A 15,362-nucleotide genomic window follows, 5' to 3' on the forward strand; every position below is an offset into this window, starting at 1 on the left:
CACAAAATAAAACAGAAACTATAAAAAATATCCTACAGAGTATACAATGTTCAATTTTCTGAAATTAATTTTTTAAAATATTTTAAGACTATAAATTGTAGTCTTAAAAATTTCTAAAGGTCTAAATGATACATTTAAATTATTGTTGTTTATAGAATAAATTTGCACTTCTGTTGCCGACAGATGGCAACATATTTGAATTAAAAATCTAGAAAAAATTTTAACTTTAGGAAACTACTATTTGTTAACAAAATCAGTACATACATTTATTTTACTTATCAATATGAATTGCTCTTTTTTTTTACTAATAAGCCACAAATCTGAGTCAGAAAAGTAATATAAAGAATACATAAGCTGGTCTGGTTTATTTGATTACAGCAAAGCATGTGAGAGCAATTTGCCTAAAGGAAGATACGCTTTCGTAGAGAATTTTCTAAGGGAAATTAGCTCAGCTCCTCATTACACATGGGAAAAACCTGGAAAACGGCCATGTAGTTAGCTCGTTCACTTGGAATCGAACTCCCGGTGTTCAGTGACTTTACCGCTCAGCCACTGTTGCATTTAAGTAATGCAGGAGGACTACTTAAAACTATCATTTTTCTATTAACATTTATAAAATTACTAATTCAGAAGTATTCAGAAGAATTTTGAAAATATAACGCTGATTTTTGTTGTTTAACAAAAATCAGCGTTATATTTTCAAAATTTTCACAGGACTAGTTTCGATGGTTTTACGGAACCACCATCCTTAGCTGCAAAACTGCAAATGAACAAAATAGGAAATTATGATTAGATAAGATAAGAAAGCCTGGACAAGAATAAGCAAGTGGTGCCATCTGTTGATGAAATCAGAATCAATATACAGTCAAAAGTCGTTAATTCGGACACCCATAATCCGGAATGATCTATAATTCGGACCTCAAAGCTAAAAACTGTCTGCGCATGCGCCGCGTTGACACATGTGCACAGGCGTTTTACGCGTGCGCGTAAGACCTTTACGACTGCGCATATGCGTCTGCACAAGCGCAGAATATGTTTTCACCTGCTCGTTTAATGTATAACGGATGGTAAAAGCTAAAATTATCTATTTCCATTAATGTTGATGATTGCGTTCTTCCTTAATCTTCGAATTGGATCAGGCTTATTATTTTTTGCAAACTGTAAGAGCAATTTTATAAAAGTAAACTTGAACTTTCGATTATGTCAAATAGAATTTCCGATGCTGGAGCTCCCAAAGGATCTACAAAATGAAAGTATGTTTCTATGTCCATCAAACAAAAATATCGGTATTCTCGGCACAGCAATTGCGGGACTTGAACAGTGGAACTTTGTAACTGAACAAGAAATTATGTCTGTTTATAGAATTAAAGAGAAAGCATTATCACATAAAATGAAGCAACTTAAACAACTTACGTTGAAAGAAATGTTTAATAAAGTAAACAAATAAATATTAAGCTTTTTTTTTGTAATTTTTTGATACCCTTTAGATCATAATTGTTCTTTATTTCATAAATTACAGTTTCATATTTTTAATTTTAGAATTTCTGCATGGCATCTTACGAGATTTAAACTGATGATCTATAATCCGGAAAAATCGATAATCCGGAATCGCCGAAGTCCCGACGAGTCTGGATTAACGACTTTTGACTGTATATTAAGTGATAGAAAATTTCATGGCTGAATTAAAGCAGTCATGTCACTCAAAAAGTTAACTTTCCATTATTATCCTACATAAAAAGAGTAAAACAGTAAGTGAACATATATCAAACAAAGATTTAAAAAAAAAAAAAGAAAAATAACAAAAATTCGGAGAATTAAAAGTACAATAACTGTAATTATGTTTAGGTCTATCTGTAAAAATGTTTTGCAACAAATAAATTTTTTATAATAAAAAATATTATAAAGAAAAACAAAAATAAATAAATATTGGAAAATAAAAATCAGCACAACTAGCATTATTTTTTCTACATAGATAACACACATTTTTTAACAAAAAGCAGATAAAATGATTTTTAAAGCTTTTGAAAATATTTCTCACGTAATTTACTAAAAAAAACTATTTAAAGTAATCTTACCAAGGTTCAAATAGGTGAAAGGTTTCTCTTACTTTCAACTGCTGTTTACAAAATAAATTTCTTCTGAAAAGAACACAGAATATCTTTGGATACAATGATCGTTCATTTCCATTGAAAGAGCTATCTACATTGTTAACAGGGGCAGAAATGATGGTGTTCGAATGCTCAATTTCAGAGTCTTCACAATTTAAATCAAATTTATTTCTAGCATTGTTGTAGAAAGATGCATGTGAATTCAATAATATGCATTTTGTTATAACAAGATCTCCAAAATATGAAACTGCAGTAATCTTTAAATTCAAACTATTGCAGATATCTAAAAAGAATCAGAAAATAAAAATACAATTTACAAAATTATAACAGCAGCTGCTACTTACATCATAATGAAAATTATTAAATTATTTCCATTTCATATGGCTAGATAGATGATGATATATTTTATGCACTAATAATGCAGTTTACAGGATAACAACAAAACAAAAAAATGGATGGGATGATTTTTGACATTGTCTATCATTTTAATTTTTAAACTATTTTTGCCCCCACCCTGCACAACCTTTTGTAGTACCAAAATAGTGCAAAGCAAAGAAGCAGTCAGCATTAATTTAAGCAGATATAAGCTTCTGAATATTCCCAGATCCTGTCTCAGTTTAAACAGTGGAGGAAAAAATCTAATCCTACTAAACATGTCTTCAAATCTAAATAGATATATACAGGGTGCCTCACAAAAATGTATACACACTTTGAACTGTTGTATAAAATTTATTATCATTCCTACAAGGTTAAGTTTATAAAAGAAAGTAAAGTTACATTTCCTCAACATATGGCAGCAAAGTAAGCTGTCTAGCTGCGCAACACAGTTAATGCCAAGAGAATAACATTGACATGACGAATGTATGTTTGAACTTGCAAGAACGGAAGCAGGTTATCTAGGTACTAAAAAGTTTGAGAATGTTGTTGTGGTTCAGTGACAGTGCAGATGTTGAGTATAGGAATGATCAACCTTCAAGGTTAATAATTACATGCCTACGAGAAAAATTTAAGGTTCATGGAACACTGTGTGATGTGCAGAAAGGTCAATCAGCGATACCTTACATGGCTACATGTGATGAATCCTCAGTTTTATAGTTGAAACTGTTTAAATGGTCACCACAAAAATCTTCAAGGCAAGGATCACTTGAATGTGGTGTAAGTGCTAGTAGCGAATGATAATTTAACAGAGCGATGGATAGGATGCAGGGAGCCAATCAAGTTTCCTGCACACTCTCCAGACGTTGCACCCCTCAATTTTTCTTATGAAACAAAGTAAACGATGAGGTGTACTGTTGTAAACCATGTTACCTCGACATGTTTTGGGATCAGATTCAAGCGGTGTGTGCAGAAATCCCATTTTGTGTGCGAGGATGGAATCAGTCGTGATTTATTTTCAGAAATTTATAGATGAGGGCTACCGTTTTGAACATATTATTTTAAACACCATTTCAAACATTCTGTTTGATCAGAAAGTACACTTATTTTTCAATTTAGACTATATCCTCACTTTTTCTAAAAATTTAACTTTGTAGGTTGGAAAATAAATTTTCTACGGCAGTTCAAAGTGTGCATACATTTTTCTGATGCACCCTGTATATATGAGAGAGGTTTTTGCTGCATCAAACCTTAAAAATGTTTAAAAGTTATAAGAAGAAGAAAGAAAATCTCTCCACAATAAGATTATGTACTTTAAATATCAAACAAAGTACTAATCAAATACAAAAAAGCCAGTCTTCTTTAAAAATTACTAAATTTTGTAAAATTAAAGAACTAGATAGCAGTTCTCAAAACTTTTAGTCCCAAGCACTCCTTTTATAATTGCTAGACAATAATTTCCCCCTTCTTTCTAAACTTTTAAATCTAAAATTTGATTTCTAAAATACATGAAATTTCTCCAGAGGAAGAATTCCCTCCTGGTGGAAAATCCCTGCCATATAGCACAAAAAGTGATTCTAAAAGGTTTTGTTATCCTCTGTATTATGATACAAATCATGAAAATTCTGTTATACCACATTTAAATTCAGTTATTATTATAGTGAAGACAAATTTTACCAGGTACAGGATTCAAATACAATCTGATAATATGAGAGGAAGTCAATAAGTAAATCACAATAGACAACTACAAAATAACCTAATGAGATTTTCACCTGAAAAAAACTACTTTTATTTCTCACCATAATCTTCATAATTATTGATATACTTGTCCAATCATTTTATCAGTGCTGTAATAGCAACTGAATAAAATGTTTTGTGTTTCTGTCTCAGAGACATTAAAACTTCATCTTGAACATCATTATCACCTGCTTCAAATGCTTTCTCAACTCACCTGTGCTCGAAAACAATAAATAGAAAATAATTCTTTATGAATATCCTTCATGCTTCCTTTCGCTCCTCCCCTTCCCTGAAACAGATAACAGCATGCTGTTCTTTTCCTGCACAGTCACCGAGTTCTATCAACATTTTCAAACTGAACTACATATATGCAACTGCTACATAGTAACTAACAGAATGAATATCACGGACTAGGATGGCTCCACTATGTATGGCCCCGTTAGATACAGTTCAACATCACTGAAATGAACCTGGCTTATAATGAATGCCCAGATATATGAACGAGCCTTTCGGTCCTATCCAATTTCTGATGCACTTAAATTTTATTTTATACTGCTACAATAAACTTCCAAAAGTATGAAAACTGAATATATCAAACTATTTATTTATTTTGGAAATTTTGCAACATTTAATGAAAAAATTACAAACTGTTAAAATTGTTCACATTAATAAGGTTAAAATCCACATTCCATTCATAAAGGTAACACTTTTATATTAATTTTCTTTTAACTTCATATCCACTTTAATTTTTGTTCAAAATCAATGATTTACAAGACAGGCATGAACTCAGTTCTGGAACACAAACATATATTAGGATATGTATATGATATACGTGCCACTAAATCAAATAACGTCAATGAATTCTTTGAGTCCATCCAAATTCTTTGAATGAGCTGTCAGACACAACTTTGTTCAAGGCTGATGACTGTCAAAAGTCTGAATCATAGTTCTTGTGTGCCAATATGAATGCATTATAAGCTTTAAGTAATTCAAAAATCTTAAGACTCAAGATGTTTAAATGTGAACACTCATTCCATTTTCTCAAAGTTAATTGTAAAGCATGGATGATGTCAAAAGCTGCTTGGAGAAGAGTTGTGAAAGTGGTATGATGAATGCTTGGCCAAAAAACAAAAGATTTTCTCTCAACTGGCAACTCTACTGCATACAAAGACAGTAGAAAGAAACTTAGAATGGAATTAGACTGTTTCCTTGCCCTGAATGCAACTTTGATGCTGCCATCTATACACCACGATGTGATTAGAACCTGAAGTGTCATTACAAGAAACAGACTGCTTTAAGCATTTTGGAAAAGTAAGACAATCGTGTCGAATATGATATTCCTTTTGATGGAATATTAATAATAGAAAAGTCTTGCTGACTTGTTGCAGAATCAGCTATCCAAAACTGTTTGTGATATGATATGCTGGTCAGTAAAAGGTGCTGAAGAGGAAGATGAAAATGAGGATTTACTTATCACTAAGGGAAAAAAAAAAAAAAAAAAAAGGGGGCTTTTCAATAGTTCCACAATGTGATACAGAGTTTTTCAATCATGCAATAATAATGTTGTTACTTGTAAAGATTCAAGAGCTGAAGATATTGTGACAGGAATTAAAATGAAAAATGCTAACAGTGAAGCATCTTGTTCTGATGATGAGAATGTTTAGAAAATGTAACACACAGAAAATATATTCCCAACCATAGCAGATACCAAGACTGCAATGCATATAATAAATTATTTAATATCATTATTTTATTCACACAAACAGTAAAATTGGAAGTGATGGAATCTTTTCAACTTTTGGACAAAAATATGAATATTTTTTTTCTGCAATCTGCATTGCAGCAACAGAAAATAACAGATTATTTTTGCATTCAAAAGTTAGGTAAAATTTAAGGGCAAATTCATTTTCAGTTTTTTTACATTTTTATGGATAAAACAGTGGATTTTGTGGATAAAACATTTATACTTATAAATGTGTAATTCAAGAGAAGGAAGTGATATTTATACTAAGTAATTTATTATGTAAAATTATTATAATGAACCCGGATAAGAATGTCCAATAAATTTGATTGCTGCATATAAAATAATAATTGTAATTTATCTTAATATGACTTTTCAAAAATTAGATATTGTAATTAAATCTTAATATGATTTTTTAATTAGACTTATTATTCACTTATTTGGGTAAATATGACAATGCTAATAACATTTTTTGGTGTGTGTGTGTGTGTGTGTATGTTTCATCATTTGATTTTTAATAATTTTGTAAAAACCTTTTTTTTTTTTTTTTAAATCAGATTGGATACAGTGAACCAAACTTCCAGTCCCTTGAAGTTCATTATAGTGGGGTTTAATTGTAAAGATTAGATAGCTTATACAGATATATACAAAACTATGTAGATAGATTCACTATGTGTAAAACTACAACATAAATTCTTTAATGGTATAAATGAATACACGTATGGCAAACACTGAGTAAGGACTTGGAATAAAACACTAAGTTTCACAAAACATCTATTATATCAGGCTTAAAATAAAAATACAAATCACTTATTATTAGCTAAGAGATAAACTGCATAGCTAAGTGCTATTGGACACTTAGCTACAGACAAACTTATCCCTATGATGGGAAACATACCATGTGAATCACATTTATAAAGTAAATATAAAATTTCACTCTGGAAGCATTGACAAGTGAACAAAATGAAAAGCCCAGAATATTTGAAAAGGTCTCTGACTGGCCTTTCTATCTAGATAGCCATCCAGAAAGGATAGTGATCAGTGATGCAGATTGCCATACCAAAAGGAACAGGTTTGAATCCCAGAGAAAGCATGGATGTTTGCATGTATAGAGTGTCTGTGCAGCAAGGAGGCACTTAAATGAGCCTAAAGCTCTTTCGAGAGATTGGTTTAAGAGGAAGATGGGTGGGAAAACCTCAGACCACCCCTGGAATATTCTCCCTCACATTTAGTACAGTAGGAATATACCTATACAAAAAATAGTGAAATTACGGTGTCTCACCACTTCTGCCTGTACCTGTCTGTATAGATATCAGCCTAAACATATATTTTCCAGCCTATTATGATCACAAAGTAGTATGAAAATGTCAAAGAAGGACAAACCAAATCATTAATCTAGTTTTCCCAAAACTAATGTAGTGGAATTGTTGAAATCAGAAATGCATTGTCAAATACAATCATCAGAAGAATGTAACCAAGATCAGTGAAAAAAATTTAAGGAGTAAAAAGGCACAGTATATAATCTGGGGCTCCAGATTACTGTTTGAATTTGGCAGATGCTCAGACTCCAATATAATACACTTGATCACAAATTATAATTTTGTAACTTAAGGTAGTGCTTAATTTCTAAATTTAGAAATGTTATGTCCTTATGAAATATCACCAGGTAAGGAGGTTAAAAAAAAAAAAAAAAAAAAAAAAAAAAAAAAAAAAAAAAAAGATAATAAATAATTTATAATTAAATAAAATATAAAGTGACAAATAAAAAATAAATAAATTAAATATATTGCAAACAGCTAAGTTTTATAAATTAAAGTAACAGAGCTCATCTTATTTGGGACTTCAGATGGTGTAATGATTTTACTCAAAAAATGGCAAATGCTGAAGCCCTTCAGGCCTGGTCTTCCCTTCAGGCCAGGCCTAAATTTAAGGCCTGGTTTGAAGATATGCAGGTAGAAAAGCACTGTTGATTTTTTAAATTGAAAAGGAATGCTTAAAAATATTAAAAATACCTTTTTTCCTTTTATGAAATTTATGATTCCAAATAACTTTATCTGACAGCTCTAGCCTCTGTAGTTTCAACAACTGTTCCGCAAAACCTCCCCTATGAAAATAAGTTAATGCATTTTCATAGTGTTAATTTTATTTGATTAAATATTTTGAATGTGTTTTGTAATATTTGCTTAGTTATTATTTATTCTAATTTCTTATTTAATTATTAATAAGGAATAAAAACAATACTTGCAATATTTTATACATACAAATATAAATAAAGAATATGAAAAGAATAAATTAGCAGCGTAAATTAATTCTCCTTTTCTATTCTAAAAAGAGCAATTTCTCTGCACTGCATCATTTCGAGATTAATCCATGTCATATGACTCTTACATAATTCTGGTGATGTAAATAGAACTAAAACAGCCAATAGTAATTTTAGAGTAGTATTAATTATCCAATTAAAATGCATTGAGAATCAAAACTAAGTCACAATTGAGATTTCACCCTGAACATAACACACTTGCATTGTACACTTTGGCCTAGCTGGACTGCAGTCTGTCTGCTCCTTCTTTCTTACTGTAAATTTATCAAAAATGCTAACTTCTGGAATAGGCATAAATAATGTGCCAACTTTTTTGTGGTCACAACACATGTTTACTGAAATAAAACTGAAATTAAATATACCTTGACTTCCAAATTTCTTATTCATTGTGGATTCGAGTTTCAACATCTCTAAGCCATAAAATTTCTTGCTGTCCATTACAGATTCAGCCACCTGTGTTCTACTACAGAAACTATTACCACACACACACATACATATATATATAACACATGATTTAATTTCAATCACTTAAAATAACACATATGACAATGGCAGAAAAAATTCTATCTTACATTCCACTATTGGCTCAAATAACTCTGATTTGTTGTAAAACAACTTAACATTTATCAAAGTGGATTAATGAAATAACAATAATAAATTTTTAAAGTACAAAGAATTACAAAATTAGATTACATACAAAATTTCAGAGTGACTAAATCAATTGAAACATTAATTTTCTATATGCAACTATTAAAAGAAGAAAAATTTGCGAGTGAGAAACTAACTATTTAGCACTTCTGTGTGATGATTCTATTCCCTCCATACAAATAAAGTTGTGCAGTTAAAATGCAATTGTATCGTAACTCTCTAAAATTTACAAAAACATTGTCTAATGCGCTATACATTATGCAGCTTATTGATAGGATGGTCATCATCCTAGACCTGTAACCTAGGTCACTAGTGCAGGCACTGCAGTAAATTTACAGTTTTAAATTAAAAAGAAAACAAAGTGAACCAGTGCCTGTCAAAACTGTTGGTGATCAGAGACCTAAAAGTTGTCAAACATTAGAAATCAATCAACAAATCATCAATCTCAGATAGAGGAATAAATTAAAAAATTTTTAATTAAATTAAATTGAAGGGCCCCTTGCCTATCAAAGCAACTAGTCACTGGTGACTTCCATATAAATCCCCAGTATTAAGTATATTGTTATCATAAAAAAAAAAAAAAAAAAAAAAAAAAAAAAAAAAAAAAAAGATTGGTCACTTCAACTTTACTTAACTTTCATTATAATAAAATAAAAAATAAATAAAAATCTTTTGTCCACTTTAAGGGATTAGCCTGTCATACCTTTAAGAATGACAAGTTCTGGAAGTTTTCCTACACTACAGAAGAAGAGGGAATGATTTGAAATAAGCTATTTATATGAAGAATAATATACATGCATGCATGAACAACATAAACAGATTTAAACTTACTGCACGAGATTCTTTAAAATTTTCTTTCCAGCTTGATCACTGCAATCAGTACTTTCATTTTTCTCACATGCCTCTGTCCATTTCAAGGAATGTACCCAATTGCTGCCTTTGCCAGAAGTTTTACTTTCCAAAATTGTTGTGGCTTTGAATTCAGAACCATTCTAAAATCATGATTTTAAACTGCTTATTCAATAATTTAAGAATTCAGCAAAATACATTTATGTGTTGGAAACACCAATTTAAAGGAAAATATAGTTGCATGTCAACTGTAAAGTAAGTGGCAAAACTTGAATATAATGATAAAAATATCAGTTTGGCAACTTTCTAAATTTTCTTTTAAAACCGGCTATGTTTTATAAGTTTCCAGTGAACTAGTTGGTATTTTTCAATAGAATCATTATTGCATTATCCAATTTTTCAGCTATTCCCTTATAAGCTACTGAGCTCAAATTTTGCAAACACATTCATTGCAGATGGCAATACAATAAATGCTATAAAGATCTGAAATTTTCAAAGGTTATAAAACAAATTCTTTACATTCTTTATAAAAGCCACTGAGATAGTACAGTGGTTAGGGAAGCTGATTGCAATACTGAGGGGCCCGGGTTCAAATCCTGGAGAAAGCATGGATGTAAATTGTCTGTCCTCTCACAGGATGTAACGGTGACTGCCTTTTAGGTGCTTTCACAATAAAATGGCCACCACTGCTGACCTTAGGAGTGGCCAATGCTGAAAAAAGGCAAGTGATCACCATTCGATAAAACAAAAAGAAAAATTCTTTGAAAATAAGAATGATAAAATGCCTTTCAGAATTGTCTTGAGCATGGAATACTGCTTTCTGCACATATACAAAAAAACAAACAAACAAACAAACAAAAAAAAAAAAAAAAAAAAAAAAAAAAAAAAGACTTTGTGAAGTGGTCAGATTTGAAGCAAAAGTCTAAATTTGGATATGAATAATTTGGATTTGGATGAAAAATATGATAAGTTTTTAGACAATTATAAACTGGGTGAATGCACTAAATGACAGATTGTTATTTCATAATTAGAACAGAAATTTTAGAAATACCTCTTGAAAACAGAATGTCATTTACTATTGATATTCAAAAGTCTTAACTTATATATAAATTGTTTCGAATACCCATTTATCCCCTGAGCTACTAAAAGGTTTTTTTATTATTTATTATTATTATTTCTTTCTAAGTTTACACTGATGAATTTGGTTTAGTATATCAGTAGGACATACAGTACAAAGTTCAAAGTACAGACATGCTAACTGGATCAATTTATTATTCGAACCTCCTGTGTAACTATGTTTTAATTTTTACTCACACAGTGTAGGAATGGGTAATAGGGTACTCAAGTAAAAGCAAGTGTAATGCAAATTGATTATTTTTCCAATTGCTGGGTTTCTTTTTGCGGGTGGTTGAAATGCAACATTCATTATCTCTGATAACATTGATTTCTGATTATTATTCTGGTTAATATTTATCAAAAATAATATGGATTAGTATAAATATTCTTAATGAAAATCTGAAAGCATCTGTATGAAAATTTGGAATGCAAAATACATTTAAGTTCTATCAGGTTAACAGCTCTAAATGTTCAGTTGCTGTTATTGCATAATTGCCCTGAAGTTAACAAATCTTCATATTTTCAGGACTTAAATCCTACGGAACATATATGGAGTGAGATGAAGAAAAGAATAAGGGAACACGACACGTCTTCGAAAGTTCTACTAAAAGCATGTCTTATGTAGCAGTGAAACAATTGGAACATTCTTATATAAAAAAACTTAATCCATGCCAAAGTGCAATATTAACTAAAGAATAGAAATATTGAATGTCTCATTATTTTGATGTTTTTATTAGACATAAACTGTTTATTCGAATTGTCTGAATACTTATGTGAGTTCACTTCCAGAACTTTTTGAATAAATTACTTGTTTACCAAAAATTCTTTGAATAACTATTTTCAAAACAAGCTGATTTTAATAGATGATCAATATTATAAGTGAAAGAAAAAGTCATTTTGCTTATATTTAGTAACTAATGTTTGCAAATAAAACTGAAAAAAACAATTGTCCGAAAACAAATGCAAGCTACTGTATATGCACACATTGAAAGATCAAATCAGTATATATTACAGAATAATTTTTGCCTAAAGAAAAATGGACATAGTTAGATTTATTTAAATGTCCTGACATTTTTCAGCTGAAATTATGTGAGAGTTTGAATTCGATTAGTTACTGTAATTATTAATAAGCATCAGTTCTTTATTTAATTTGTAATGTGAATCAGTCATTATACACTACATATTGTAATCACTTATTATAATTCCATGGAATATTACATAATTAAAATTACATGGAATATGACATATAATTCAATAAATAATTAACTTTGAAGAGAACTATTAAAAAATTGAGATCATACTTACATGAAGTTGTTTATTGGTACAATCACCCTCTTTGCATTTTTTAACATTTTCAGTATTTAAAATATGAAACTGTTCTTTATAATCAGTATTTTTGTGCTTATCAAGATTTTCAACATTTAAATTATCACATATTTCTTTTATAACACTTTTCAATTCAGGCATAACAGGTAAATTATTTGCTGATTTCAAAGGAATACTAATATCAGATCCCTGTTTTTTTAAGGGTAAAGCTGAGGAATCAACAAGCTTTTGATTATTCCCAAAACTAAAATTTAAATAATCAGTTGAAAATACTGTTGAAAAATCACTAAATTTACCAGGATGAGAAAATATCATTTTATACTCATTTCTTTGCTCAAGATTCGAAACACTTGATAAAGTCAAATTCTCTGATGAAAATGGCTTGAAAGAAATAAGAGATCTATCATTCAAAAATGTTTCTTGAATATCTTTCACTTTTAAAAGTACAGAAGCATTCTGTTTTGTCCTATGATATGAATCTAAAGGATGATTACTCTGTGTCTGTGATAAGTCATTTTCGATTTGAAATGAATTGTCATCACAGATAGAGGATATTCTTTTTCTATGAGCAGTAAATTCAGACTGAATGTTTTCAATATTTAGAAGCACTGATTTTTGTTTCAAATATTTCCATCTCCTTTCTGAGAGGTAATTTTCTCTAGACTGATCTTCACACTCAGGATTCTCTTGAATTTCATTAGCTGAAAAATAAATATGTAAAAATATAAATCATTAAATATGAAATTAAAAAATATTTAGTCTTAACTTTGAGAGAAACTAACAGTTAACAATTTGGAACTTTTTAAAGCCTTTAGTTGGCACAGTCACTTCCCACAAGCATCCCCCCCCCAATGACGGGCACAAGTCATCATAGACATTGGTCACTACTAAGGCTCAAAGTGGTCAGGTCACTTATGGATGCACCTAGTAGCTGAGCTACTATTACCCCCTATGAAGGGACAGACAATTTACATACATGCCTTCAATGGGATTCAAACTCAGGTTCTTTGGTACGGCAGTCAGAGTCGCTAACCACTTTCCCATCTGGGCAGCTACTTCTGTCAAGCAATTCAGATACTTTGCAATATTGACTAAGGGATTAAATTCGGATATTGAACATAAAACTGATATACTGACTGCCTAAAGAGTTAAATCAATACATTTAAATGGCAGTTATAAATGTGTATGGGTTTATATTCAGAAACTGACTTAAGATTCCATAAATGACAAGTTTTAACTTTGGACTTGTAAGGAAGTGAAAAACAGGAAAACAAGCTGACACACAGACACAATTTTAAAATTATTTTCAACTCTGTACAGCAGGAGAGCAAAAATAAATTAAAAAATGAAAGAATGACTAATGAGTATAAATAATAAATAAACTTTGAGATGTGCCAAAATACAGTTTAATATTCCCAGCATAAGAAACATGATGTAGAGTCGTTAGGATTTTTGAAGCAAGAAACATGAAAAATGAGCAATGCTCTCGTTGGGACTTGAACCTGAACCTCTCGAATACATAACGAGTTTGCTACCATTACACTATGAAGGCATGCAGAAAGGAGAAAGAAAATACCTTATATATTCCCTATTTTAAGGGGGACTGGGATTTAGCAGGATTATCGATAATAGGCAATACAACCATCTTCAAATGTCCAGCAGTTCTAATAACAATTATTTGTAGTTTGCTCATGATGTGTAGCAGCTCCCTCTTATGTCTAATATTATCTTTGTTATTGCAAAGTTTAGTTTCTCTAGATTGGCAACAAAAAACTGAAAATAAAAAAAATTGTTGTAACCCTAACATCTTTTTTATTATTCTGAATTAAAATATGCTTCATCCATTCTGGAATTATCATTTAAGTTATTAAATTATACCATGTATTGACTCAGCATAGCATCTACAGTAGATGACAAAAGGTCCAATTAAACCCCCACATTATCGTTCATATAAGTATTAGCAATTTATGATATAAATATTAACAATTTATAATCTCATCACAAAAACAGCTCTGAACATTTCACATGTTAATGTATTTGCTTTCTTTTTTCTCCCTTTCTTTCTTTCTAATCCTAAAAATCTTTTATTTACAGAAAACTGAAAGAGATGGTATAGTTTTCTGCCAAAAAAGATGCCTATGAATATGTGAAAATGGCCATTAAATACAACTAGATATCAATAAAAGTATTTGTAGGAGGAGAAAAGCAAGTAAAGGAAAGAATACAACATATGTTTGTCCACGGATTCAGTAGTTTCAAAACACTGTTTGGAACAGTACAGCAATTTATTTACTATTGGGCAGAGGAACTGACATTAATTAAGTGGTAGGAGAAGCAACTTGATGTAGGTTAAGTGGTAGTAGAAAGGGGGGATTTTTTTTCTGTAAAAACTCAGTGAAATGCACCAGGTGGTTATATTAATCACGAGTGCCTACATATATAGATAATAATTTATTTAATTATAGAAATTAGCTTCTTAACTGTTATAAAGTTAGAAATAACTTACCAGGTGTACAAGCATGAAATGCAGATGGTGTATCAATGCACTTTGTGCTATAATGATTTGACACTGCACCATTTTGATGTGTCGTCAACAAGTGTCAGATGCACATAAGTGATAAATTGGAAAAATATGTGCATGGTGTTGTGCTCAATATGTCGAAATTTATACTGAACAAAGAGCATTCACAGACAGCATTAATTTTTTGTATTCACTTGAAGAAAACTACTGATGAATCCTACTGATTACTTCAAGAAGCTTATGGTGAACATGCTCCTTCGCAACACACATGTGAACGATGGTTTTGGCATTTCAAAAGTGGTGACTTCGATGATTGCAGACAAAGAATGTGGAAAACTTAAAAAAAAAAAAAAAAAAAAAAGCAAAGATGTGGAATTACAAGCATTGTTGGATGAAGAATGATTCACAAACACAAAAACAACTCGCCGAGCAATTGGGCATTAGTCAACAAGCTGTTTCCAATCATCTACCAGAGATTGGGAGAGATTCAGAAGATCAGTAGATGGCTACCATCTCAGTTGAATGATAGACAAATGGAAAAGCACAAAACACATGTGAGATTTTGCTTGCTCAGTATGAAAGGAAGTCATTTTTCCATCATATAGATACAGGGATGAAAAG

The 15,362-nt window shown here is 30.6% G+C and overlaps 1 protein-coding gene across 1 annotated transcript in view; it reads right to left on the reverse strand.

The window, feature by feature from the left end:
- Positions 1-15,362, reverse strand: part of LOC118193063 (DNA repair-scaffolding protein-like) — an 84,134-nt gene that overhangs the window by 38,362 nt on the left and 30,410 nt on the right. Inside the window, exons 3-6 of the mRNA XM_085811984.1 lie at positions 12,200-12,921; positions 9,761-9,921; positions 7,974-8,065; positions 2,076-2,391 (exon numbers count right to left, since the gene is read on the reverse strand). Of these exons, the coding sequence (XP_085668110.1) occupies positions 2,076-2,391; positions 7,974-8,065; positions 9,761-9,921; positions 12,200-12,921 (1,291 nt within the window). The remainder of the gene's footprint in view (positions 1-2,075; positions 2,392-7,973; positions 8,066-9,760; positions 9,922-12,199; positions 12,922-15,362) is intronic.

This window comes from Stegodyphus dumicola, chromosome 2 (assembly GCF_044657685.1).
Source record: "Stegodyphus dumicola isolate Sdum_Otavi_A_Nest chromosome 2, ASM4465768v1".
NCBI lineage: Eukaryota > Metazoa > Arthropoda > Arachnida > Araneae > Eresidae > Stegodyphus > Stegodyphus dumicola.